The sequence below is a fragment of the Dendrobates tinctorius genome, unplaced genomic scaffold (genome assembly GCF_039654945.1).
Source record: "Dendrobates tinctorius isolate UK_male_01 unplaced genomic scaffold, ASM3965494v1 ptg000048l, whole genome shotgun sequence".
Classification (NCBI taxonomy): Eukaryota; Metazoa; Chordata; class Amphibia; order Anura; family Dendrobatidae; genus Dendrobates; species Dendrobates tinctorius.
Window position 1 is genome coordinate 20,499,516 of NW_027361716.1, and position 24,814 is coordinate 20,524,329.

At 44.0% G+C, this 24,814-nt stretch overlaps 1 protein-coding gene across 1 annotated transcript in view; it reads right to left on the reverse strand.

Annotated features, from left to right (window-relative positions):
* Positions 1-24,814, reverse strand: part of CSTF3 (cleavage stimulation factor subunit 3) — a 150,735-nt gene that overhangs the window by 8,207 nt on the left and 117,714 nt on the right. The window contains exons 5-15 of the mRNA XM_073576339.1: positions 24,053-24,150; positions 22,033-22,099; positions 21,609-21,643; positions 20,086-20,212; positions 19,914-19,991; positions 17,571-17,733; positions 12,022-12,131; positions 11,064-11,180; positions 5,575-5,649; positions 4,401-4,544; positions 3,914-4,016 (exon numbers count right to left, since the gene is read on the reverse strand). Of these exons, the coding sequence (XP_073432440.1) occupies positions 3,914-4,016; positions 4,401-4,544; positions 5,575-5,649; positions 11,064-11,180; positions 12,022-12,131; positions 17,571-17,733; positions 19,914-19,991; positions 20,086-20,212; positions 21,609-21,643; positions 22,033-22,099; positions 24,053-24,150 (1,117 nt within the window). The remainder of the gene's footprint in view (positions 1-3,913; positions 4,017-4,400; positions 4,545-5,574; positions 5,650-11,063; positions 11,181-12,021; positions 12,132-17,570; positions 17,734-19,913; positions 19,992-20,085; positions 20,213-21,608; positions 21,644-22,032; positions 22,100-24,052; positions 24,151-24,814) is intronic.

A 24,814-nucleotide genomic window follows, 5' to 3' on the forward strand; every position in this document is an offset into this window, starting at 1 on the left:
CGGAGAAAGGCCACTGTTGTGGTATTGTCTGACATAATTTTTACGTGTCTGTTCTTCACGTGAGACCCGGCGACGAGCAGTACTTTCCAGACTGCATGCAATTCTCTGACGTTGGAGGACCTGTTGCTGTCCTCCGGACTCCATCGCCCCTCGTAGTACTTCCCTGCGACATGTCCGCCCCAGCCGAATAGACTCGCATCCGTTGTTACTACAACCTCCGGTGACTGAACCCATGAGACACCCCTCTTTAGGTTTCTCGGAATGGTCCACCACAATAGCGATCTTCTGGCTTGGGGGGTCAACAGTATCTTGCTGTCCAGAGAGCTCTGCCTTCTGTCCCAGGATGCTAGGACTGCGTGTTGCAGGTCGCGGGAGTGGAACTGACTCCATCTGACACAGGAAATGCATGAAGTCATTAGCCCCAGGACTCTCATTGCGTTTCTGATCGATACCCGATTCTTTGAGAATTGACGGATCTTCTTCGGCATCATGGTCTGCTTTTCGGGTGGAAGATAAGACATTCTTCTTTCCGAGTCTAGCATGACCCCCAAGAATTTTATTTTGGGCTTGGGTACAAGATCTGACTTCAACCAATTTACGATCCATCCTAAACTCTGCAGCGTGGAGATCACAGACTGACAGTCGGCCCTGAGCTGGGCTGCCGAATCGGCTATAATTAGGAAGTCGTCTAGATATGGGACCGCCAAGATGTTCCGGTCTCTTACGTAGGCCACTACCTCTATCATTATTTTTGTGAAAATTCTCGGGGCTAACGCAAGGCCGAAGGGTAGGCAGCGAAACTGATAATGGTAAATCGTGCCGTCTTTTTCGACCGCGAATCTGAGGTACTTTTGGTAATCCGGGTGGATAGGGACATGATAGTACGCGTTTTTTAGATCTAGCGTGCACATTACTGCTCCCTTCCCCAGGAGTGGAATCGTAGATCTTATTGATTCCATTTTGAAGCGTCTGTATGTTACCCATTTGTTTAGGGGTTTGAGGTTTATTATGGTTCTGTTCTCCCCCGAGGGTTTTTTTATTGCGAAGAGGCTTGAGTAGTGTCCTCTGCTTTCTTCCTGGGTGGGAACCGGAGCAATTGCTCCCATGAGTAGGAGATCTTGAATGTCCAACCACATGGGGGAAGCGGAACTGAGAAGTGAATTGGTGACTAGAAACCTGTTCTGGGGCAGGGAGTTGAATTCTATTTTGTACCCCTGAGAAATGACCTGTAGTACCCAGGGGCTGGAGGTAATTTTTTGACACTCTCCTGCAAACTTCAGCAATCGCCCCCCTACTCTGGTGGCGTCATTTTTTTCGGGAGCTGGACCCGGGGCCGGAAAAGATGTTATCTCTGTTCCTATTTCTAACCTCGCCCCCCTTGGGGTAGCTCCATCGACCCGATTTGCCCTTCCCCCTGTAGTCCGTTCTCTGGTTGTGACGGGGTCTACGAAAGGGCTGATATCTCTTACGCTTCTCTTCAGGGAATCCCTTCTTTTCATCTGAGGCTTTTTCCAGGATATCATTGAGCACGGGCCCGAAGACCCTGCCCCCCGAGAAGGGAATTAAGCACAGCTAATTTTTTGATTGCATGTCGCCTCCCCAACTTTTAAGCCAGATAGCCCTTCTGGCTGTGTTGGACAAGGCCTGGCTCCTGGCCGTGAACCTAACCGATTCTGCCGAGGCGTCGGCCAAAAACCCAGTAGCTAACTTCAGTAATGGGAGGGACTTCAGAATGGTTTCCCTCGGGGTTCTATCTGATAGATGCTCCTCCAGGTCATCTATCCATAGATGCATGGAGCGCGCTACTGACGTTGCAGCTATATTCGTTTTTATGACTGTTGCTGAGCTTACCCAGGCCCTTTTTAAGAGCCCATCTGCTTTCCGATCTAGGGGTTCCTTCAGGCTTGAGGAATCCTCGAACGGAATTGCTGTCTTTTTTGATACCTGGGATACCTTGCCACTGGGATGTCTATCTTAGGAATCTCCTCCCAGACTTTGACCTCCTCAGGGTCAAACGGCAGACGAAGCCTAAAGTCTCTGGGGATAGTTAATCTTTTCTCTGCCTCCTCCCATTCCTCCAGTATCATTGCCCGTATGTGGGTATTTACTGGGAAGACCATTGAAGTCTGGGAGCGCAACCCTCCAAACATTTCGTCCTGAATTGAGCGGGAAGGAGGGGGTTCCTCGATCTGCATAATTTGCCATACAGCCCCTAATAGTTCGTCTGTATCCCCAGACGAAAACAGATATTTCCTTCCCCTTTCCGGGTGCTCTCTGATCTTCTCCTCCTCTGCATCTGATTCGGACAGAATGTCTTCAGACAACGTATCCGATTCCCTCTGTCTCTTCCTGGATAAGTGGGGATTCGCCTGCGGGGTCTGGGAAGTGGCTAGACCGGATACCGAGGCCTGTACTTCCTTCTCTGATTATCGCTCTCATGTTAGACATGAAAGTCTCCTGCTCCTCCCCCACTATACGCTTTGCACAGGCGCCACAGAGGGTCTTTTGCCACGTGTCCTTTAGCTTCTTAGAGCAAACTGGACACTTCTTATCCTTCCGTTTAGGGTCCTTTCTCTCAGAGGTGGAGGCTCCCCCCTAAAACATATAAAATACTGGTTCTGTGGGGTGAGGTTAATCACGTGACCCTGGCTCTCTGCTCCCGTCTCCGTCTTCTGGTCCTCCACTGGTAATGGTGGATCGCTGTCTGTCGGCCACTGTGGAGACACAGACCTGTAAGTGGCGATGGGTCTCCCCCTGGCCCCCCGGAGCAGAGCCTGCGTCCACCTTGTCTGTGCTGTCTGCGACAAAGCAGTCCCGCTGGGCCTAGAATGGCTGGTGGCACCGTTGGTCCGTTCCTACGGACGCCTGCCCACTTCCCTGGTGGGCCTATACCGCTGTGGTTTGTGGGACCGGGCGGTGGCTGACAGCGGGGCTTTTGGCGACGCGACCGGAAGTGACGCATCCCCGGCTGATGACGCGACCGGAAGTGACGCGTCCCCGCTGATGACGCGCCCCCCGGCCTGCGACGCGCGCCCTGCTCCTGCCGAAAGTAACGCGCCCGTTCTGTGCAGCGCGCCCCGTGGATGGGGCCGACTGCTGTGGCGCCCTCAGCCTTCCTCCTCTGACTCCGGTTACTCCAGGCAGGCGGGTGCGGTCGCTGTCGGTGAGCCGCTTGTGGGCTCAGTAGGCTCCCAGAGGCGGTCTGGCGGTGGTGGCGTCCAGAGTCAAGAGCCCCCGTCAGGAGGAAGCGACTCTGCATCCGGGAGCAGCGCTACACCGGGATAGCTGAGGGACCCTTTATCGGGTTTCAGCTGCAGATCTCTCCAGGTAGGAAGGGAAAAGGCTGGGCCCCCCGATCCTGACCATCTGCATGGAACGGACATTCCTCTCGTCGTTCCTATCCGCAGTGGGACAGGAAAAACACTGAGGGATGGTAGGGGGAGGATCCTTTTGAACTCTCGTGGTTTCCTGTCCCACTGCGGATGAGAAGGACGTCCTCCAATGTGCTGTCAGGTGGTGACCTGGAAAAACAGGCTAAGAATGGGTTCAGACAAACATACTGAAACGTGGGCAGCCATATCTGTAAATTACAGATGTGGCTGGCTCAATGTGCGAGAAACCATGTAAGAACAGCCATGCACCAGTCAGGTCCATGAATCAGATCAAAGAATTTATACTGCAATTGTTTTTCCATGCAGATCGTTGGTCTGGGGCTCATTAGATACAGTGGGGTCCATGTCACACACAGACAGCACACATAATAATATGCTCATCTGAGTGAGCAGCAAAAGATGAAGATGAAAAGTCGGAGTACAGCCACACAGTGAATCATATCAGCATTGCTCCACTATCTCTGTATGAACTCTTCTGTTCATAAACGTTTTGCATATTCTATATTATATAGAGAACTTACCATTGAGGTGAGATAAATAATCAATATAAGCAAGAACATATTCTGGAAAGTCTCCATACTTTTTCAAACCCAATTCAAAAATTTTGAAGGCAACTGATGTGTCCTAGAAGAAAACAAAAGTTAAAAACAAGAGAATTTATTAGTGGCCTGGTAAAGAAATATACATATTTACACACACACTCACACATAAATACATACAGTATAACTTCTGTATGTAAGGATTAAATCCTTTCCCGTGATCAATAATTTAAATACATACAAGGTAAACAGTCCAAAGCTAATCCTCCTGTAATCCCAATCATGGTAGCTCGTCACATATGAGAACAAATGATTGGGCATGTGGAAACCCAACATGGCAATCCTTCTTCCTCTCAAATCTGGTACTGGAGAAGAGTGGGGAACCTCTGCACATATTAGATGGACTTTTGTGCCCTCGGATATTGGGGGATTTGTCCTCCATTCATATAATGGTCTGTTCAAGCCTCACCTTACTACAATAATACTCCATTAAGGCCGCTGTGACGTATACATGGTGACGAGTTCGAACATCTTCTCTGGCTTTTTTAAAAATCATTCTTCCAGCTTTTATACCTTCTGCCCTTCTAGCAAACTTCATGTATTGAATATAAACCTGGAGGATTAATAAAACACAATCAGACGGTATTTTTCTTTACTACTGTATGGGCTCCATGTTGGAGGAGGCAATTGTTTTGTTTTCTCTAGCAAGATGGATATGAGAACATGCCGCCACCACCGGCACCTGCCGAGGTGATTTAAAAAAAAAAAAAAAAAAAAAATTATTATAATATATATATATAATCATTATGTAAACTAGGGGGCAGGTCAATGAGGGGTCAGTGGCCTGTCAGCTGTCTGCATTATGAATAGCTAATCACGAGCACATGAAGCTCCCCACAGGCCGCCCTGGAGCACAAGCATATCATTAACTAAAAACTGAAAATAAAGATTAAACAACAACCACAAGACGGATTTCATCAACCAAGGCATCATTGTAATCAGTACAACAGTGACGACCTTCCAGTGTCTGTAGGTTACTGTGCACAATCCTGCTGACAGTTGTGTCACTGTCACTTGTGCTCTGATATCTGGAAACCTGGAAAATTCTGCTTTGATAGTGAAATATATGTGTGTGTGTGTGTATGTATGTGTATATATATATATATATATATATATATATATATATATATATATATATATATATAAAATCAAAAAAGATAGAGGCAGCACACCATATTAAATTTTAGAAAAAAGTGCTTTTTAATGGCCCATGCAGCGACGTTTCGGTCAAGTGCAGACCTTTCTCACTTGAGACCAAAACGTCGCTACATGGGCCATTAAAAAGCACTTTTTTTCTAAAATTTCATATGGTGTGCTACCTCTATCTTTTTTGAGTTTTTATTCATAAGGACTGGTATGTGCCTGGAAGGCTTTGCACCCTACTTTTTCCTGTGCTGTTGTTTCTTAATAAATATATCTCTCTTATATTTCACATATACACACAAACACTGCTTATCTATCGGTATGCACATATAATTTAAATATATATACAGTATATTGTGCATTAATAAAATATAATCAGAAGTTTCTGACATAATTTATGTAGGAATGTTCACAATGAAAAGTATGTCACTGAAGCTTACCAGTGTAGGGTCAATGTCTTCTATGGCAAGAAGTCTATTATATATACTGTGCGTCTTTTCATACTTCATGCGGCTCTACAATGAGAACATTCACATTAGATTCCATTATTAACTCTTTCACTCCAGGCCTGTTTTCACCTTTATGACCTGACCAAATTTTACAATTCTGACCACTGTCACTCTATGAGGTTATAACCCTGGAACTCTTCAATGGATCCCACTGATTCTGAGATTGTTTTTCGTGACATACTATACTTCATGTTAGTGGTAAAGTTTCTTCGATATAACTTGCGTATATTTGTGAAAATAATGGAAATTTGACGAAAATTTTGCAATTTTCAAAGTTTTAATTTTTATGCCCTTAAATCAGAAAGTTATGTCACACAAATAGTTAATAAATAACATTTCACACATGCCTACTTTATATCAGCACAATTTTTTAAACATAATTTTTTATTAGGAAGCTAAAAGGGTAAAAAGTTGACCAGCGATTTCTCATTTTTTCAACAAAATTTACAGAACAATTTTTTTAGGGACCACCTCATATTTGAAGGGACTTTGAGTGACCTATATGACAGAAAATAACCAAAAGTGACAGAATTGTAAAACTGCACCCCTGACGGTGCTCAAAACCACATTCAAGAAGTTTATTAACTCTTCAGGTGCTTCACAGGAATTAATGGAATGTGGAAGGAAAAAAAATTAACATCAACTTTTTTTCAGTAAAATTTTACTTTATACCAACTTTTTTATATTCACAAGGGTAAAAGGAGAAAATAGACCAAAAAATTTGTTGTACAATTTCTTCTGAGTAAGCCGATATCTCATATGTGGGGGAAAACCACTGTTTGGGCGCACGGCAGGGCTCGGAAGTGAAGGAGTGATGTTTTGGAATGCAGACTTTGTTGGTATGGTCTGCGAGCGTCATGCTGTATTTGGAGGGCCCCTGATGTGCCGAAAACTGGAAACCCCTCCACTAGTGACCCTATATTGGAATGATCTAGTGCTTTCCTAGTACGTGAATTTTGTGGTGGCATACGTATTGTGAGGTAGCGCTGTTATTCAAGGTTGGGGGACACTCGCTTGGCAGCCACACAATCAGATCCAGCTCGGGTTTTCATAAGCCATAACAGTCCATGAGGTTTATTTGCCATCATAAACCACAGCAGCAATATACAACAGCGCAGCTTCCATTATATAGCTTCACATGACAGCATAGCGTCCATTATACAGGCTATTTAGCCCCAGGGTTATCTCATCCACATCAGGGTTCCCATATGGCTGTTTCTCCAGGCTGCAGACATCCACTCACTCCTCAGGGACTCTCAGAAACTGGCCGCCATTACCCACACAGCCGCTCCACAGGCTGTTAGTGAGGAGATCCTTCTCCTCACGGGACCTTCCAAACTGGACCAATCAGGTCCCAGCATTCACTCTTGTGACCTACCCTGGCTACGTTATATGGTCCGTAGCCACGCCCCCTGGGTCACATGGCTATGACCTCATCTCAGGTCCTTCACCTACTCACACAGCCTTTTACTATAGGTGTTATCAGACACACCCCTGGGTCGGTTTGTGGGCAGCTAGAACCCACCCATCTCTCCAGCTGCCTGAAGGCTTCTCCCTAACACATAGGCACGACAGATCAGCTCTGCTAATCAGCACATAACCAAGCCTTCATCTCAAAGCCACCCACTTTGAGACACACCACGGCCACTCCGTATTCTGCCACTCATCCTCTCTCTTGGGACATCCACACAGCGCCCCCTAGTGGACACAGTGGTCATTACACCACAGTGAGTTATGTAGTGTACTTCAGGTTGGCATAAGCGAGAAGTGTAGAGTGTATCAGGTTGGCACATGAGTTGTGCAGTTTACGTCAGGTTGGCATATGTGGGTTGTGCAAGTCAGAAATAAATGAATTAGTTCATGGATGAGTGGTAGACTCTGACTTTCATACACAGACCAGGTTTGTCAGGGCAGGTGTCACACTTATAAATGGTGTCCTTTCATTTCCTCCTTCTGTAACACACTTTGCACCTTAGGCCAGGTTCACATAGCGTTAATGCAGTCCGTTCAACGCATAGTGTTGACGGGCTGCATTAACGCTACTCCCAAAACGCGATCGCGTTATGTGATCCCGCTAACGCAGATGCTTCATCTGCGCTAGCAGTGACAGACCCTCGGACGCTGCAGACCGCACCTGAGGGTCCGTCACAGAATGACGGCTCATCGCTAACGCATGCCGAATATGGCATACGTTAGCGATGCGCTCGTCTATAGCAGTGTATGGGTGCGCTAATGCATCCGTTACATAGCGTTAATGCCGCTATGTAACAGAAGCGTTAAACACACCCCCTAAACGCTATGTGAACCCAGCCTTACTTTCAACCTTCCTCTCTTTGCAGTTTGAGGGACCTCCGCTGTAAAATGTTGACCTGGAACAAGACCTGCACTTTCAATTTAGGAACTACTGGTGCCCGCTCCTTCCTGACTGCTAAATATTAGGGCAATGACCTAGTACTACTTCCTGGAACTGAAAGAAGGTCCCAGTCTGGCCTGCACATCGTGACAGCACAAAGATCAACGCCTCCCATGATCTTGTTGTATCCCAGTACACAGTTTGGTTTGTGGACCTATGTAGAGGTACCTCGTAGAGTGCTGCGGGTGCTGCCATCACCATGTATGGTGGTCAAGAAAAGGACATCCCTCTTTCGTTCCAGGCCCTCTAACTGGGTATGTATTGTGCCTCCCCTTGAAATGGATTAGGGACTCATCCATGCAGATGTCTCTCTGGGGCACGAACACCTCAGCAAACATGTTGCTGAAGTACTCAATGGCCGGTCGAACTTTGAAAAGTCGGTCAAAGTTGGGGTCATCTCGGGGAGGACATTGTGCATTATCACTATAACTCAAGAATTTGTGGATGGCCTCAAAGCGTGTCCGTGCCATAGCCATGCGGAACACTGGAGAGTGTTCTACAAAACGTCAACACTCCAGTTTTGCCGAATTTCAGGATTCTTCACTATCCCCATGTGAAGAACCAGTCCCCAAAACATCATAATTTCTATGGCATCTACAGGAGTCCAGTTGGCAAATGATGAAGTCGAATTTTGGGATAAAAATTGCTGGGCATACAAATTGGTCTAGGACAGCATTAGATTTACAAAATCTTCAGAGAAAAAGACTTTGAAATAGTCAATTTCTGTGACTCCGGTGGTTTCAAATTGGATTCCTGATTGCACCACAAAATCATGAATCTGACACACAATTTTTGGGAGGCAAGGTCCATACGGGGTCAGTAATGGTGGGTGATAGTTCGTTTTCTGTCCTGGGGTGTCTATGTGGCGATTCGGTATCACTAGTGGAAGAGGAGGAGGAGGAAAAAGGAAGGAGGGATACACTACCTCACGGTCAGTGTCGGAGACACGGAAAGCGTATGCCTCCTCCGCTGAATACTGGGTTTGGGACGAGCGGGACAACATTTTTTTCACGTATGTAGTGCTTGTGTGTGTACCAAATTTTATTCAGGTGTGTTTGTGAGTGCTTGGTGTAAACTACTTCTTTTTTATTTAGAAGAAAATATAAGAAAAAAAGACTATAGAAAGAAAAATATAAAAATTTGGTACAAGTAAAAACAAACTTACTAAAGGGACACCAGTAAAAAACAAGTTACTGAGAGCCCGCAACTGACACTAAACGTGATGTAATTCAGTAAAAAATACTGTAGTAGTCAACAATTACTACGGTATATTTTACTGTTCCTAATCTAAATTATTTTTAGATTCTTTAAAAAAAAAAAAAAAAACTCCAACAACTGGAAGTTGATCACTGATGTGCATCAGTGATTAGCGCTCAACGGCTGTAGGATGCACGGATGAATCTTTTATTTCCGCGCTGACACTAACTCAATTCAGTAAAAAAAAATACCACAGTAGACAGCAATTACTACGGTATATTTTTACTGTCCCTAATCCAACCCTATCAACTAATCTACATTTTTTTCCTCTTTACTGACACTAACTCAGTTCAGTAAAAAATACTGTAGTAGATGACGATTACTACAATATATTTTTACTGTCCCTAACTAAGCTAATTCTATCAATTAATCTAAATGATTTGATTTTTTTACGTGATTCTTTTTTCACCCCCCCCCCCAAAAAAAAAAAAAAAAAACAACAACTGGAGGCCGGGGCAGTAATGTTCGCCACCGACCAGCGCTTGACGGCTGTAGAACATGGAAGTGGTGCAAAAAGGGGATACAAAAATAAAGAGGGGAAAAAAGTCCTTGCCAAAATTTGCACGGTGCTAATCAGTGGTGTACGTCTGATCAGTGGCTGTAGTACGCACACACGGAGTGATGCAAAGAGGTGTGTGTGTGGGGAAATAGTTAGTGGAAAAAAAAAAGTTGTGGAAAACAAAGAGCACGGGTGCAGGTTAGTGAGTTGCATCATTGTTCAATGCTCGGCAGCTGCTGGATGCACGCATGGAGGCGGCGCAATGGGAGGTTGGAGAAAAATGGACAGGGACAAAAAAAGTACTGGAAACCAGCAAGCACGGACGTTAATCAGTTTGTTGGGTCACTGATCAATGCTCGGTGGCTGCAGGACGCACGAAAAAGAAAAAAAACTGCCTAAAAACAAGCGATTAAGTACCGCTAAGCGGCAAAAGGAAGGGAGGTGGTGAGGGTGGAAATGGGGGGGGGGAAGGGGAATTGGGGTGTATTAGGGAAAGATCAGGCAAGTATCAAGGAGGGAACAAAAACTTTTCTTTCTTCTTCAGCAGGATTAAAAGGAGGTGCAGCAGCAGCAATCTTAGTGATGGCCCAGCATGGCGCACCATCAGAAAGTGACCGCCCTGTGCAACTCCAAAGCTAGACTGAGGAAGTGCAGGGCAGTCACTTGCAGGTCACAGTGAGTCTGTGCGCTCTAACTTGTGCGATCGATGTCTTCGTCGATCGCACCAAGCAGAGCTGGCCCTGGTGACGTCAGCACTGATCCTAGACTGGACATCAGTGTTTCAGGCAATCCGAATGCCTGAAACACTGAGAAACGCTGCCATTGGCTGTTCAGGATTGAACAGCCAATCACAGCTATCGTAGTTGTGGGAGAATGTTTCCACCCCCTGGGAAGAAGGCGCCATGTTCCCTGCTGGGAGAAACAGTAGGGACAATGATGAGATCACCATGCGATTAATCGCGGTGGTCGCATGACTGACATGATGTATATATACTGCATCAGCTGGGAAGTCCTTCCCGATCATGGCGTATATATACACTGCAAATGTGGGGAAGAGGTTAAAGTCTCTAAAAAAAATATTCAACAAACAAAAGTAGTATGCAAGAATTCTGTCTGATCCTTAATCATAGTGTTCCAACATGTGCCTATTGATCTCATAGGTGGAAATCATGTGATCTTGCTAGTGGCTGGGAATCAGATAAGTGAGAAGGTTTCGGATATACATGGTGATCGAAGCTGTCAGACACCAACCTCTTCATAGTCGGCGTAGGCAAAATACAGCAGCATATTCTTTTTGAGCAGAGTACTAATTGCACGTTCATAAATATTGGCAGCTTCATCACTGAATAGCTTTGCATTGTTCATATCCTGAAATGACAAGAAAGAACATATGCACATAATACAAGGCTATGAGAGCGTAACACAAAAGGAAATGGACATTAAAGCAGGTTATGACCAGATTCATCAATACATCATGTGCCAGAGAAAGTGGGCAGGGTGAATCGCAGACCCCGGGGTCAAAATAATGCAATATATAAAGAAATGAGTAAATAATCCATAAATGTATGTACTGTACATCAATCGTAGACATTTGATGCTCATTTTTCTTTAGCTTATTGATAAGTGCCTGTCTCAGCATTGGATACAGTAGTGATACAAGTCATACATGGGAGGCTTGGTAAGAGCAGCTCACACTATGGTATAGACATTGTTTGTATTCATGTAAAGGCAATCTGTCACCAGGTTTCTGCCTCCTAATCGAAGAGCAACGTAACGTAGACAGAGACCCTGATTCCAGCAACGTACTGAGATGCTGCTGTACATTATTACTAGAGGACTAATAAACCTGCTGTCATTTAATCCTGCACATTCACGCACTCTCTATAACCTCCGTTCTCCTCCACTGTTTGACAGCTTTCTGCCTATGCACAGTGTACACAGAAAGATGAAGCACACAAGCAGTACATTCAGAAAACTGGTAGAACTGCACTAGATAAAGCAAGCATTCTATCATAATGGCAGCAAGAAGCCCAGTAACTGATAAATCGCTGGAATCAGAGTCTCTGCCCCTACATCATGCTGCTCTTGGATGGGGTAGTAAAAACTGGTGAAACTTTCTTTTGCACAGGGTTGTGTTTAAAGGTAAAATCAAAATTAAATAAAACCCTAAACATCATATGCATCATGTGCAATTACTAAGTGGGCTTACCCCTTTTTCAGCAAGCAACTTGCTGGATTGCTCCAGGTACTGGCCAGCTTCATACCAGATGTCTGGATGATGTCCCAGAACCAGCAGACACTGTTCATAGGCAAACATGACTGAAAGAGAGGACATTGATTGCAAACAGGAGAGATGATACAATACAGTACTAGTGATCTTAGGTATCTCATGTGTATGGCCAACTTATCAGCAGCTCGCTCTCCTGACTCCCACACCCAAGAAATGCTCAGCCGAGCGTTTAAGTGGTATAAGCGGGAGAGAGGAGACACCAGCGGCAAGACACCAGGGGCAAGACACCAAGGGCAAGACATCAGAGGCAAGACACCAGGGACAAGACACCAGGGACAAGACACCTGCGGCAAGACGTCAGAGGCAAGACACCCGCGTCAAGACAACATGGGCAAAACACCAGGGGCTAGACACCTGTGGCAAGACAACATGGGCAAAACACCAGGGGCAAGACACCCGTGGCAAGACAACATGGGCAAAACACCAGGGGCAAGACACCCGCGGCAAGACAACATGGGCAAAACACCAGGGGCAAGACACCCGCGGCAAGACAACATGGGCAAAACACCTGTGGCAAGACAACATGGGCAAAACACCAGGGGCAAGACACCTGTGGCAAGACAACATGGGCAAAACACCAGGGGCAAGACACCCGCGGCAAGACAACATGGGCAAAATACCAGGGGCAAGACAACATGGGCAAAACACCAGGGGCAAGACACCTGTGGCAAGACACCAGGGGCAAGACACCAGGGGCAAAACACCCAGGGCAAGACACCTGCGGCAAGACACCAGGGGCAAGACACCCGCGGCAAGACAACATGGGCAAAACACCAGGGACAAGAAACTTGCGGCAAGACACCTGCGGCAAGAAAATATGGGCAAAACACCAGGGGCGAGACACCTGTGGCAAGACACTAGGGGCAAGACACCAGGGGCAAGGGCTTATTTCCCCTGAAAACAAGAGGCTCAAGCCTTTAAATTCCAACTGCTGTGATTTGTCTCCCCCCCATCATCATGTGTTGTGGGACAGTGGGGAATTACCATACACATCAGATGGTGGTCTTGTCCTGTGAAAATAGGCGGGTCAGCTGACTGTGACTTGACTGTATAAGGGTCTTTACTGTGTATCTAGAGATTGTGTAAAACACTTTATTTGCAATGCAATGGTATTAAGTACATGTGAGGATTAACCCTTTGTCGTCACAGCCAATTTTGGCCTTTATGACAAACCTTTATTTTTCACTGTCATGTTCTGTAAGCCATAACTGAGGCGACAGTCATATTGGGGCTTGTTTTTTTCAGGATGAGCTGCATTTATCAGTGGCATCATTTTGGAATATATTTAATTCATTAAAGGGAATGTGTCACCATTTTTATTTTTTGCATTAATAATTATTGATTACATAATCAATTATTTTTAATACAAAATGAAATGTGTTTTTGCAGTTTTTTTATTTATATTTTTTACAGCTGCTGGAGACTGCCATTTTTATTTGCTGATGTGTAAGTGTCTGAGCATGACAATTAGACATGGCAAATATAGCAGCCACTGGACATAAGAGACTGCGGTCAATGTCCAACCCCATCTCCTACATTGTGGCTGCCTCCAGCTGTGACCTGGGCATGCCTCCTGAGTTGTCCAGTTCACAGTTGTGGTGGAGAGCCAGGTGCCATTTTTTTGTATCCCAGAGTGGTGATCTGAGCTTCAATTCCTCCCTGTCACCATTCACAGTGTTCAGCGTGAGCAGCGACAGAAGGTGCAGGGATGCAGAGAACACTGGGCGGAGGCCCAGGGTGTGGTGAATATTATGGTAGCGATCAGCAGCCAGAGGGTGTACTACTGCCAGGCTACAGAGCTGTTCTCACCAATGAAGAAGTCACTTCCACAGCACTGCTGTGAGCGGTGAGATCAGGACTGGAGAAGTCACTTCTTCCAGCATTGAGAACAGTGAGGTAGCCTGTAATTAGTAGTAAAACTGCCGTTGTCACCACTGTGTTCAGAGCACAGCAGTGTAGTTATCATGTTGCTTTGCTCTGATCACTTATACAGTTCTGCTGTGTCAGTGAAAGCTTCAGTCAGATGTCCCTGCATTACAGACATCTGAAACAAGCTTACGCTGACATAGCAGAGCCGTGTATCTAATCCCATCATGTGTGATACAGCCAGCAGAGCTGTGCATATAATGCCCATCATGTGTGATACAAGCTCACAAGAAAACGATTATTAAATTATTAAAAGTGTTTGTTTTTAATTGTACATTTAAAAACATTTTTTTCCAAATACTTACAGGTGCATCTCACAAAATTAGAATATCATCAAAAAGTTAATTTATTTCAGTTCTTCAATAAAAAAGTGAAACTCATATTATATATAGTCATTACAAGCAGAGTGATCTACTTCACGTGTTTATTTCTATTAAATGTTGATTATGGCTTACAGCCAATGAAAACCCAAAAGTCATTATCTCAGTAAATTAGAATACTTTATAACACCAACTTGAAAAATTATTTTAAAATCCGAAATTATGGCCTACTGAAATGTATGTTCAGTAAATGCACTCAATACTTGGTCGGGGCTCCATCGACATCAATTACTGCATCAATGCGGCGTTGCATGGAGACGATCAGCCTGTGGCACTGCTGAGGTGTTATGGAAGCCCAGGTTGCTTTGATAGCAGCCTTCAGCTCGTCTGCATTGTTGGGTCTGATGTCACTCATCTTCCTCTTGACAATACTCATAGATTCTCTATGGGGCTAAGGTCAGGTGAGTTTGCTGGCCAATCAAGCACAGTGATACTGTTGTTTTTACACCAGGAATTGGTACTTTTGGCAGTGTGGACAGGTGCCAAGTCCTGCTGGAGAATGAAATATGTCCATCTCCAAAAAGCTTGTCAGCAGAGGGAAGCATGAAGTGCTCTAAAATTTCCAGGTAGACGGCTGCGCTGACTTTGGTCTTAATAAAACACAATGGACCTACACCAGCAGATGACATGGCTCCCCAAACCATCACTGATTGTGGAAACTTCACACTAGACCTTGGAAATCAAGGCCCCAGAGTCTGGAGGAAGAGTGGAGAGGCCACAATCCAAGCTGCTGGAGGTCTAATGTGGAGTTTCCACAATCAGTGATGGTTTGGGGTGCCATGGCATCTGCTGGTGTAGGTCCACTGTGTTTTATCAAGACCAAGGTCAGTGCAGCTGTCTACCAGAAAATTTTAGAGCACTTCATGCTTCCCTCTGACAAAAAGCTTTATGGAGATGGAAATTTCATTCTCCAGCAGGACTTGGCACCTGTCCACACTGCCAAAAGTACCAATACCTGGTGTAAAAACAACAGTATCACTGTGCTTGATTGGCGAGAAAACTCGCCTGACCTTAACCCCATAGAGAATCTATTTGGTATTGTTAAGAGGAAGATGAGAGACACCAGACCAAACAATGCAGACGAGCTGAAGGCTGCTATCAAAGCAACCTGGGCTTCCATAACACCTCAGCAATGCCACAGGCTGATCGCCTCCATGCCACGCCACATTGATGCAGTAACTGATGCAAAAGGAGCCCCGACCAAGTATTGAGTGCATTTACTGAACATACATTTCAGTAGGCCAACATTCCGGATTTTAAAATCATTTGTTTAAGCTGGTGTTATAAAGTATTCTAATTTACTGAGATAATGACTTTTGGGTTTTCATTGGCTGTAAGCCATAATCACCAACATTAACAAAAATAAACATCTGAAATAGATCACACTGTCTGTAATGACTCTATATAATATGAAAATTACATAAGAAAACAGGCCCTCCAAAGGTCTTTTGAATATAAAAATAGATTTTTATTATTGAACAATGTCATTACACATTAAAAAAGGGATGATAGCACACACTGAAAAAACCAATGACACACATTGTACGGGAAGGATAAATCCAAGTTTCAAAAAATAGTAAATACAATAGTACAAATTAGAGCATATGGGATTTAGAGATTACAAAAGATAATAACCAAGGGCTCAAAAACAGATCCAGCAGGACACGTTAAAAGGGTTAGATGTTTATGCACATTTGCAGATAAAAATGCACCAGTTAATATTTAATAGATATAGTGAACAGCCCAAAGTGGATTTCTAAAACTGGATTTTTGACATATCATGGCCAAACCATATACAAATTAATAATCCACATAAATAGAAAAAGTATATATATCTATTAAATATTAACTGGTGCATGATCTGTTTTTGAGCCCTTGGTTATTATCTTTTGTAATCTTCAAATCCCATATGCTCTAATTTGTACTATTGTATTTACTATTTTTTGAAACTTGGGTTTTGGTATTCACCAGTATATATAGGGCGAAAAAATGTATCCTTCCCGTACAATGTGTGTCATTGGTTTTTTCAGTGTGTGCTATCATCCCTTTTTTAATGTGTAATGACATTGTTCAATAATACAAATATATTTTTATATGCAAAAGACCTTTGGAGGGCCTGTTTTCTTATGTAATTTGCTTGTTATCCACGGTCCTCCGTGTTGATTCATTGGGGCAGTTTCTTTGTTTATTCTATATAATATGAGTTTCACATTTTGTATTGAAGAACTGAAATAAATTAACTTTTTGTTGATTTTCTAATTTTGTGAGATGCACCTGTATTAGTCCCATTGTTAATGGCCCAATTCTTCAATTTTGCTTTAGTTCCTTGTACTTGGTACATATAGGGGAGTGACCCTTCACTTATTTTGGGTTGTGAATTTTGTCTTTATAGTGAGATGAAATACTAGAATCAGGGACCATCCTGATCCGGTACACCTTATCGTGGTTGGATGTTTTTTATGCATTTTTTTAAATCAAAATAGTGCCAACTAAGTAACCAATGTAATTAACATGTGCTGTTACTATGTATTTACTTACTACTTGCTCATTTGTTTGTATCCTAGATTCTGTCTATTAATGGCCACAGTGTGAATGTGCACTTATGCACAGCACTTACCAACAGGCCCATTTCTTCAGATTTGCTTTAGTCCCACAAGGGAACCTGGACATACAATTCTTTGATCGCACTGAGAATACACTGTACTAGTTATGTAGTACGATGCATTATCTAATCTGTAAGTGTTTGGCTGACAACCTATCAGATGTCGCGTTAGAGGTGATCCGATAGGCTGGGGTATTGGGCCATTTTTAGGTCTTGTGTTGCCAAAGTAACAGTCAGCACCCCACAATTGTGTTTGCAAGGGTTCCAAAGGACTGAAAGAGGGAGAGATCTGAAAAACTCACATGCCCTTTTGAGTATTGTGAGGGGTTAAAGTGCTGGGATTAGAGTTCACTCCGAAGCAGACATTCAGCTGTGTATAACACAGGTGATTTCTGTTTTGGATGGAGCGAGCACAACTCTGTCAATCTCTGTGACGTAACTGTAAAACCAATTGCAGAAAAGTACCTGCAAGCTGTAGCTTGGGGGAATGAGGTAACCCTAGAAGAGTGGTTGGTAACAGAAGCCCAGGAAAACTCTCCTTAAAGCTTATAAGATTTCACCTCTTTTTGTTATAAGGGTCTGGTCTTCAGTTCGAAGTGGATTGCTCTTCTCCCACTGAATGTATTTTTTCCACATCTCCACCTGCTGAGCTTCCTGTGGGGTATTCTGTGGGGGAACCGAAGGAGCATTGCGATCCAATCCTTTCATCACAGTTTCATATTCCTTACAACAGAGAACACAAAACATTAAAATGTGAACTAAAGAAAAAAAGAAGCACTTTAAATTAAGGAATTTTTCATGGGACAGAAGAAATAACCATGTTTTACTCCAGAAACAGCGCCATTCCTGGCCATGTGCTGCATCTGGTATTGCAGCTTTCTTGAATCCTGCAGACATAACCCACAGTCAGGTGTGGCGCAGCGCTGAGAAAGAATACGGGGAAACTTTTTAACCCCTTAGTGACCAAGCCAATTTTGACCTTTATGACCAGGTCAAATTGTACAATTCTGACCACTGTCACTTTATGTGGTAACAACTCTGGAACGCTTCAACGGATCCTGCTAATTCTGAGAATGTTGTTTCGTGACATATTGTAGTTCGTGATAGTGGCAAAATTTCTTCGATATGACTTGCGTTTAATTGTGAAAATATTAGAAATTTGGCCAAAATTTTGAAATTTCCGCAATTTTCAAACTTAAGTCTTATGCCTTTAAATCGAGAGACATGTCACACAAAATAGTTAATAAATAACATTTCCCACATGTCTACTTTACATCTACATTGTTTTTTAAACATACCGTATATACTCAAGTATAAGCCGAGGCACCTACTTTTGCCATGGAAAACTGGGTAAGCTTATTGTCTTGAGGCATTGTCCCCTAATCCCTGTCCTGGTATGCATGGTTCCCCCATTCCAGTCATTGTATGCATGGCTCCCCCGTCCCAGTCATTGTATGTATTGTTCCCCCATTCCAGTCATTGTATGCATGGTTCTCCCGTCCCAGTCATTGTATTCATGGCTCCCCCATCCCAGTCATTGTATGCATGGTTCCCGATACCAGTCATCGCATGCATGGCTCTTCCATCCCAGTCACTGCATGTATGGTTCCCCCATTCCAGTCATTGTATGCATGGCTCCCCCGTCCCAGTCATTGTATGTATTGTTCCCCCATTCCAGTCATTGTATGCATGGCTCCCCCGTCCCAGTCATTGTATGTATTGTTCCCCCATTCCAGTCATTGTATGCATGGTTCTCCCGTCCCTGTCATTGTATTCATGGCTCCCCCGTCCCAGTCATTGTATGCATGGTTCCCCGATCCCAGTCATCGCATGCATGGCTCTCCATCCCAGTCACTGCATGCATGGCTCTTCCATCCCAGTCACTGCATGCATGGCTCTTCCATCCCAGTCACTGCATGTATGATTCCCCCATTCCAGTTATTGTATGCATGACTCCCCCGTCCCAGTCATTGTATGCATGGCTCCCCCGTCCCAGTCATTGTATGCATGGCTCCCCCGTCCCAGTCATTGTATTCATGGCTCCCCCGTCCCAGTCATTGTATTCATGGCTCCCCCGTCCCAGTCATTGTATTCATGGCTCCCCCGTCCCAGTCATTGTATGCATGGCTCCCCCGTCCCAGTCATTGTATTCATGGCTCCCCCGTCCCAGTCATTGTATTCATGGCTCCCCAGTCCCAGTCATTGAATTCATGGCTCCCCCGTCCCAGTCATTGTATGCATGGTTCCCCGATCTCAGTCATTGCATGCATGGCTCCCCCATCCCAGTCACTGCATGCATGGCTCCCCATCCCAGTCACTGCATGCATGGCTCCCCCATCCCAGTCATTGTATGCATGGCTCCCCCATCCCAGTCACTGCATGCATGGCTCCCCCATCCCAGTCACTGCATGCATGGCTCCCCCATCCCAGTCATTGTATGCATGGCTCCCCCATCCCAGTCATTGTATGCATGGCTCCCCCATCCCAGTCATTGTATGCATGGCTCTCCATCCCAGTCATTGTATGCATGGCTCCCCCATCCAAGTCATTGTATGTATGGCTCCCCTGTCCCAGTCACTGCATGCATGGCTCCCCCGTCCCAGTCATTGTATGCATGGCTCCCCCGTCCCAGTCATGGTATGCATGGCTCCCCCGTCCCAGTCATGGTATGCATGGCTCCCCCATCCCAGTCATTGTATGCATGGCTCCCCCAGCCCAGTCATTGTATACCCCCCATTTGTTCCTCAGCACAGTTAAACAGAGGCGCTGAGGAATAAGGCCCCTTAAAGACCGCCCTTTAAAAGGAGTATCGGTGATCATTAATATGTTAACTATTTCAAGCTCAAGGCTAAGATTTGGTAAATAACAATAAAATGCCAAAATAATACTTGACCTATTCTTACCTTTGCAACCCTTCTGGCATTCATGTAATCTTTACTCCGATCTTCAGTCATTTTCTTTGCTAGGTGAATATTAATACCCTATAGAAAAGACAAAAATGGGTTCCACTTGGAGGGATTGAAAATCTCTTGAATGACACTTGTGATAATTTGGAATCCCTGCTACACACATTACCTCTTCATACTTGTTGTAATCCCTCCAGAGCTGCTCGATGTTAATCATAGGATTGACACAACCTCTCTGGTAAACCCTGCGGACTGCTGTGATTCTTTGATTTTCCGCGTAGGATCCCACGGCTTCCCTAATTGTCAGGAAATCAAACAAACAACGCAGTGTATTGAAACCCATCATTCAGTATGAATTGAGACTTGACCCCAGAGAGCTTTTAATCCTTCTCGGCATGGGGAAGCTCAAGCCGGTACTCAAAAAGACAAGATCAAGTCCAAGTCAGTAGAAAAGAAAGTAAACTCCAGATCCATGGTTATTTTACTTGTAAAAACTACAAACCAATGTTTAACAGAACGTTCCTTTTTATTATACTATTGTTTAACAGAAGAAAAATATAGAAAGCCATTCCTGTTAATAGGCTTTAATGGAATTTTCTAAAGAAAAAATCCAATAGGCTGAAATCAGTAGAGGTAATATTTACATGTGGCAGATTTGTTGTGGAAAGATCTAAAATGAATGGAGAGTGAATACGTATGATCGACCACCTCTACATTCACAAGGGGCTCTTGAGAGTCCTGGTTCTTGAGATCATTGGGGGTCCCAGTAGTTGGACCGCAGTAATCAGGAAGTTATCCCTTATCCATGTGGATAAGAATACATGTCACAAAAATCCCTATCGTATTAGAAGTATCACCTGGTCCACAGATTTCATCCTGTTCAATATTAAGGATAAAAAATATTAGCTATAATATTGAGCAAAATTAAGTTTAGTGTGTTGGTTTGGCTCTCTCCACAACATTTATGCTCTGAAAATTAACTACGCACTCCTGCTCTAGAATACTGTAACCCTTCAATAATATGTCCATTGCATTATCCATAAGAATGCTCCATGCACATTTCTTGGATTCACTTTCTGCATCTGACTTTGTGCATAATTACAGTAGGATCATAATCAGTAAATGTGCATTACAGTCCCAATGATTTATATGGGAACCCGCCTGCACAACGTGAAGATGCGTAATAGTTATTACTAACTTTTTATATACAAGGGCTTCTCACTTAATTTAAATAACATCACTTGAAATAGAACATCATTACAAACAGAGTGATGGAAGTTAGTGAGAAGCACCTGTAAATGACTAATGCACGAGAACAGGGCTGTGGAGTCAGAGTCGGAGCCCATTTTGGTGGAGTCAGAGTCATGGAAATTGAGGTGATGGAGTCGGAGTTAGAGGTTTGGATTAACGACTCCACAGCTCTGAGAATATGACAGGTGAAACCTAGATCAAATGTCCACATTATGACGGCGTAGGAGAAACTGGATTGTGAAAGGATAAATAACCTCAACCAATATTAGCTAAAACCCTTTGTGGTTCCAACTATGAAAGATCTGCAGCCCTAACCCTATTACAGAACCAACAACTAAAACACTGAAGCACAGGTCCTTCGTATATCTATGTTAGCTGCTGTGTGGATGTCAATGACGAGTTAGCAGTTACAATTTTAGAAATCACATAAAGTACACTTACACGCCTTTCAAAAAGTTGATGTAATCAACCCATATCTGCAAATAAAGAAAAGCAGAGTTAGTCCAACGGTAAGGGGTTTCCCATTTTCAGAAAACCTTTGTCCCCAGAGGAGGTTTGCGTAAAAAACAAACATTGCTTTACTCATCCTCCCCGAGTCCAGGACTCTGCCGCTGCTCCCGGAGTCTGTTATTGTCTCAGCGATGACATCACGTTGACAATCAGTGAGCTCAGCCTTCTCGGATTGGCTGCAGCACTGTAAACATGATGTCAGCGCTGCAGACAATAACAGATGCTGGGAGCAGCGCTGGAGATTTAGCGGAGCAGCCAGAGTGGGTGAGTAATGCAGTTGTATTTTTTTTTTTTTAATCAAAAACGAACTACACCTGGGAACATAATTTGCACACAATATTTGTCTTTGGATTACCTGGTAGGACATTATTTCCATGCCAATTTTATCAAGCGCAAAGTCATAAGCCTGAGCCATTTTTTCCCTGAAAGACAAGAAAAAACAGGTAAAACGCTGATCATCGCTGCTGCAATTTAACACCTTACAAGTCAAACGATATTCTGCACATTCACTCAATGTTTTTTCTTTGAGAGCTACATGGAGAAAAAAGCCATCATATTAAAGGGTGCGGTTACACAGGATGGAAATTGTGAGGGGGGGAAAGCACTGGATTTTGTCACGAATCTTCAACTTGAATCCACAGAAAAATCCACATACTAATATACATGTTCTTCTGCCACAGAGATCTGTGATCTCATCAAATGTAATGGAAAAGGTGAAATCGGTGGTGAAAAGCCACAAAATAAAGGTCATTTTGGCAAAAGGCACCTCCACCGATTATTCCTAAGAGTTCAGACATTCCATATTATACTACACGGGATGGTGGACATATCCAGTATACAGACGTCAGGAACCTGAACCAGTGCTACTTTATAATCTAATGTTGTACTCAGGATAGTCGTTTTAAATATAGCAGAGAGGTAGTATTTAAGAAAAAAGGGTTGCACATAAAATGATAAAATGTAGTTATGTGGGTGGTCCTGATCTTTACTTACCAAGTTGGTCAGGTCATTGCACTGGTCGGTCAGTTTACGAGCTACATGAAGCAAAGGCCAGATTTATGGCTCCTGAGGCGCACGCTGGTGTGCCATCATACAGACACAAGGGCCATACAGGCAGAAATATTCTTCGATGAAGCAGTTTATAATTTTCATTGGCGTGTAAGTAAAGCGAAATGTAAAATGTCTCCCTATAAAATGTTCCCATCTCTGTTCCCTTGCCACAGCTTTGCTCATACAGTCCCAATCCCAAAGCAAGCACTTTGGCAAGTCCATTACAGAGAACAGCTGCGAGAAGGGAGCAGAGATCCAAGGAGGTCATCTGGGCCAATAGTAAAGACCGGAGGGGAGCCGAGAAGATGCGGGCACTGCAGGGAATGAGCCTGGATTAGTCTTGGTGAGGAAACACCTCCTGGACTAGTCCAGGTTCGGTTGCATAAGGCGAGTGGCAGCATCAAAGTTCATTTTGCACATTTGGGTTTACCACAACAATACAGCAGCATGTTAATAAAGTATAAACGTGTTGTGTGATCTGAAGATCCTCTTTACAGGATCAGTATCCGCTGTGTGTGTAATAAAAGTTTTCCCACCAACATCGATAATCACCTATCCACAAAAAAGGTGATAAATGTCTGTACAATACGGACGAGGCCGCTGGGACCCTCACACGCAACATTAGATCCTGTACCTCCATTTGAGCAGCGTGGTAGTGCACGTGTCACCATTCAAGCACTAGCACTCCCATAGAAGTGAATGGAGTGACGACCACACAAGTGCCCTAGTGCGCCATTTACTCAGGACTTAGAGACCTCTGGAGTAAGAATCTTTATGGGTCCTATTCAACAACATAAATAATAATAACATGGAGTCAGAGATAGTGTGTGACTAAAAAAGGGATGTGGATAGGTCATAAATGTAGTTTGTGGGCTTTTAATGCACCACAATTATAGCGACACACATTATAACTGTACGTGGCACCAATATCAAAGTCTTTAATTTTACATCCAATCTTTATGGCTGAATGGCAGGATGAGGGCGAGTATAGATAATGTATAGTTTTCATCTACAGCCTATAGTTTCAGAAAACCAATGTTAATTGTTGCACTCCAGTCAGCCTAACTAGATATCAAATCTACAAGTCAGACTCAAAAGTGGAGTACTGTGAGGGGTCATAATTATAGGAGGTTCAGAAGCTGCCATCACTGTCAGGCCTGGTGGCCCAATGGACCTTCTCCAAAATAAAAATACAGCAGTGCTGTAAGACATGTGGTGCTTGGGATCGAGACCCAAACCTCCAAGTTTAGTGGTCTCATAGACATAGAAGACCCAAGGTCTTACCAAAGGTTTACCAAACACAGAAGAGCCATGATGATACCTACTTGTAACTTGGAAGCTTCCCTTTGGTCTCTCGCACGTAAGACACGTAACATTTCCACAGATCTATGTGTAAGACTTTCATCAGACATCTCTGAAACAGCTGCAGATAGAAAGAGGGTCGATGACAAAATGAATACTCTTTGCCAAACTTAGTTCAATTTCACCCATGCACTAAAAGTGAACCTGTCATGTGATTCGTCCTGCCAAACCACGAGGAGCATGCATCAGAGCCGGGACACGTGATTGCATCCAAGCACATGTTTCTCTAAAACGCTCCTGCAGTTCAGAGAACCTATACTTTAATAATCCAGCCGGGACCTTAGCTGGAGAAAAGACTAACACCCCTGGCCGGCTATTTCCAGCACTTCTATGGTCTCAGGCTGGATCCTTACAGTATATTTTTTTTTAAATGCCGGAGCGTTTCAGAGTAAAACATACGTGGCTGCAAATGTGTGGCCATGATCTGTTTCAGGCTACACGTGGCTTGAGCACCATGAATCAGCAAACCTGTAAGATACCATAGCACCTGCTAACACAAGAATGAAAACTAATGTGCACTGAAGAAACATGGGTCTTCTGTATACACCGCCTTATTACACATCACCCATTCCATTTTCCATAATATGCAAAGACTTGAAGTCATGTGGGATTTCAGTTGTCAAAACTATTGCTTCCTTTAAGGTTAAAGTAACGGAGATTACTAAACTAAATGCTGGAAACCATGACATTAATTTGCACTGTACATGCCATATGTCAGATTTATG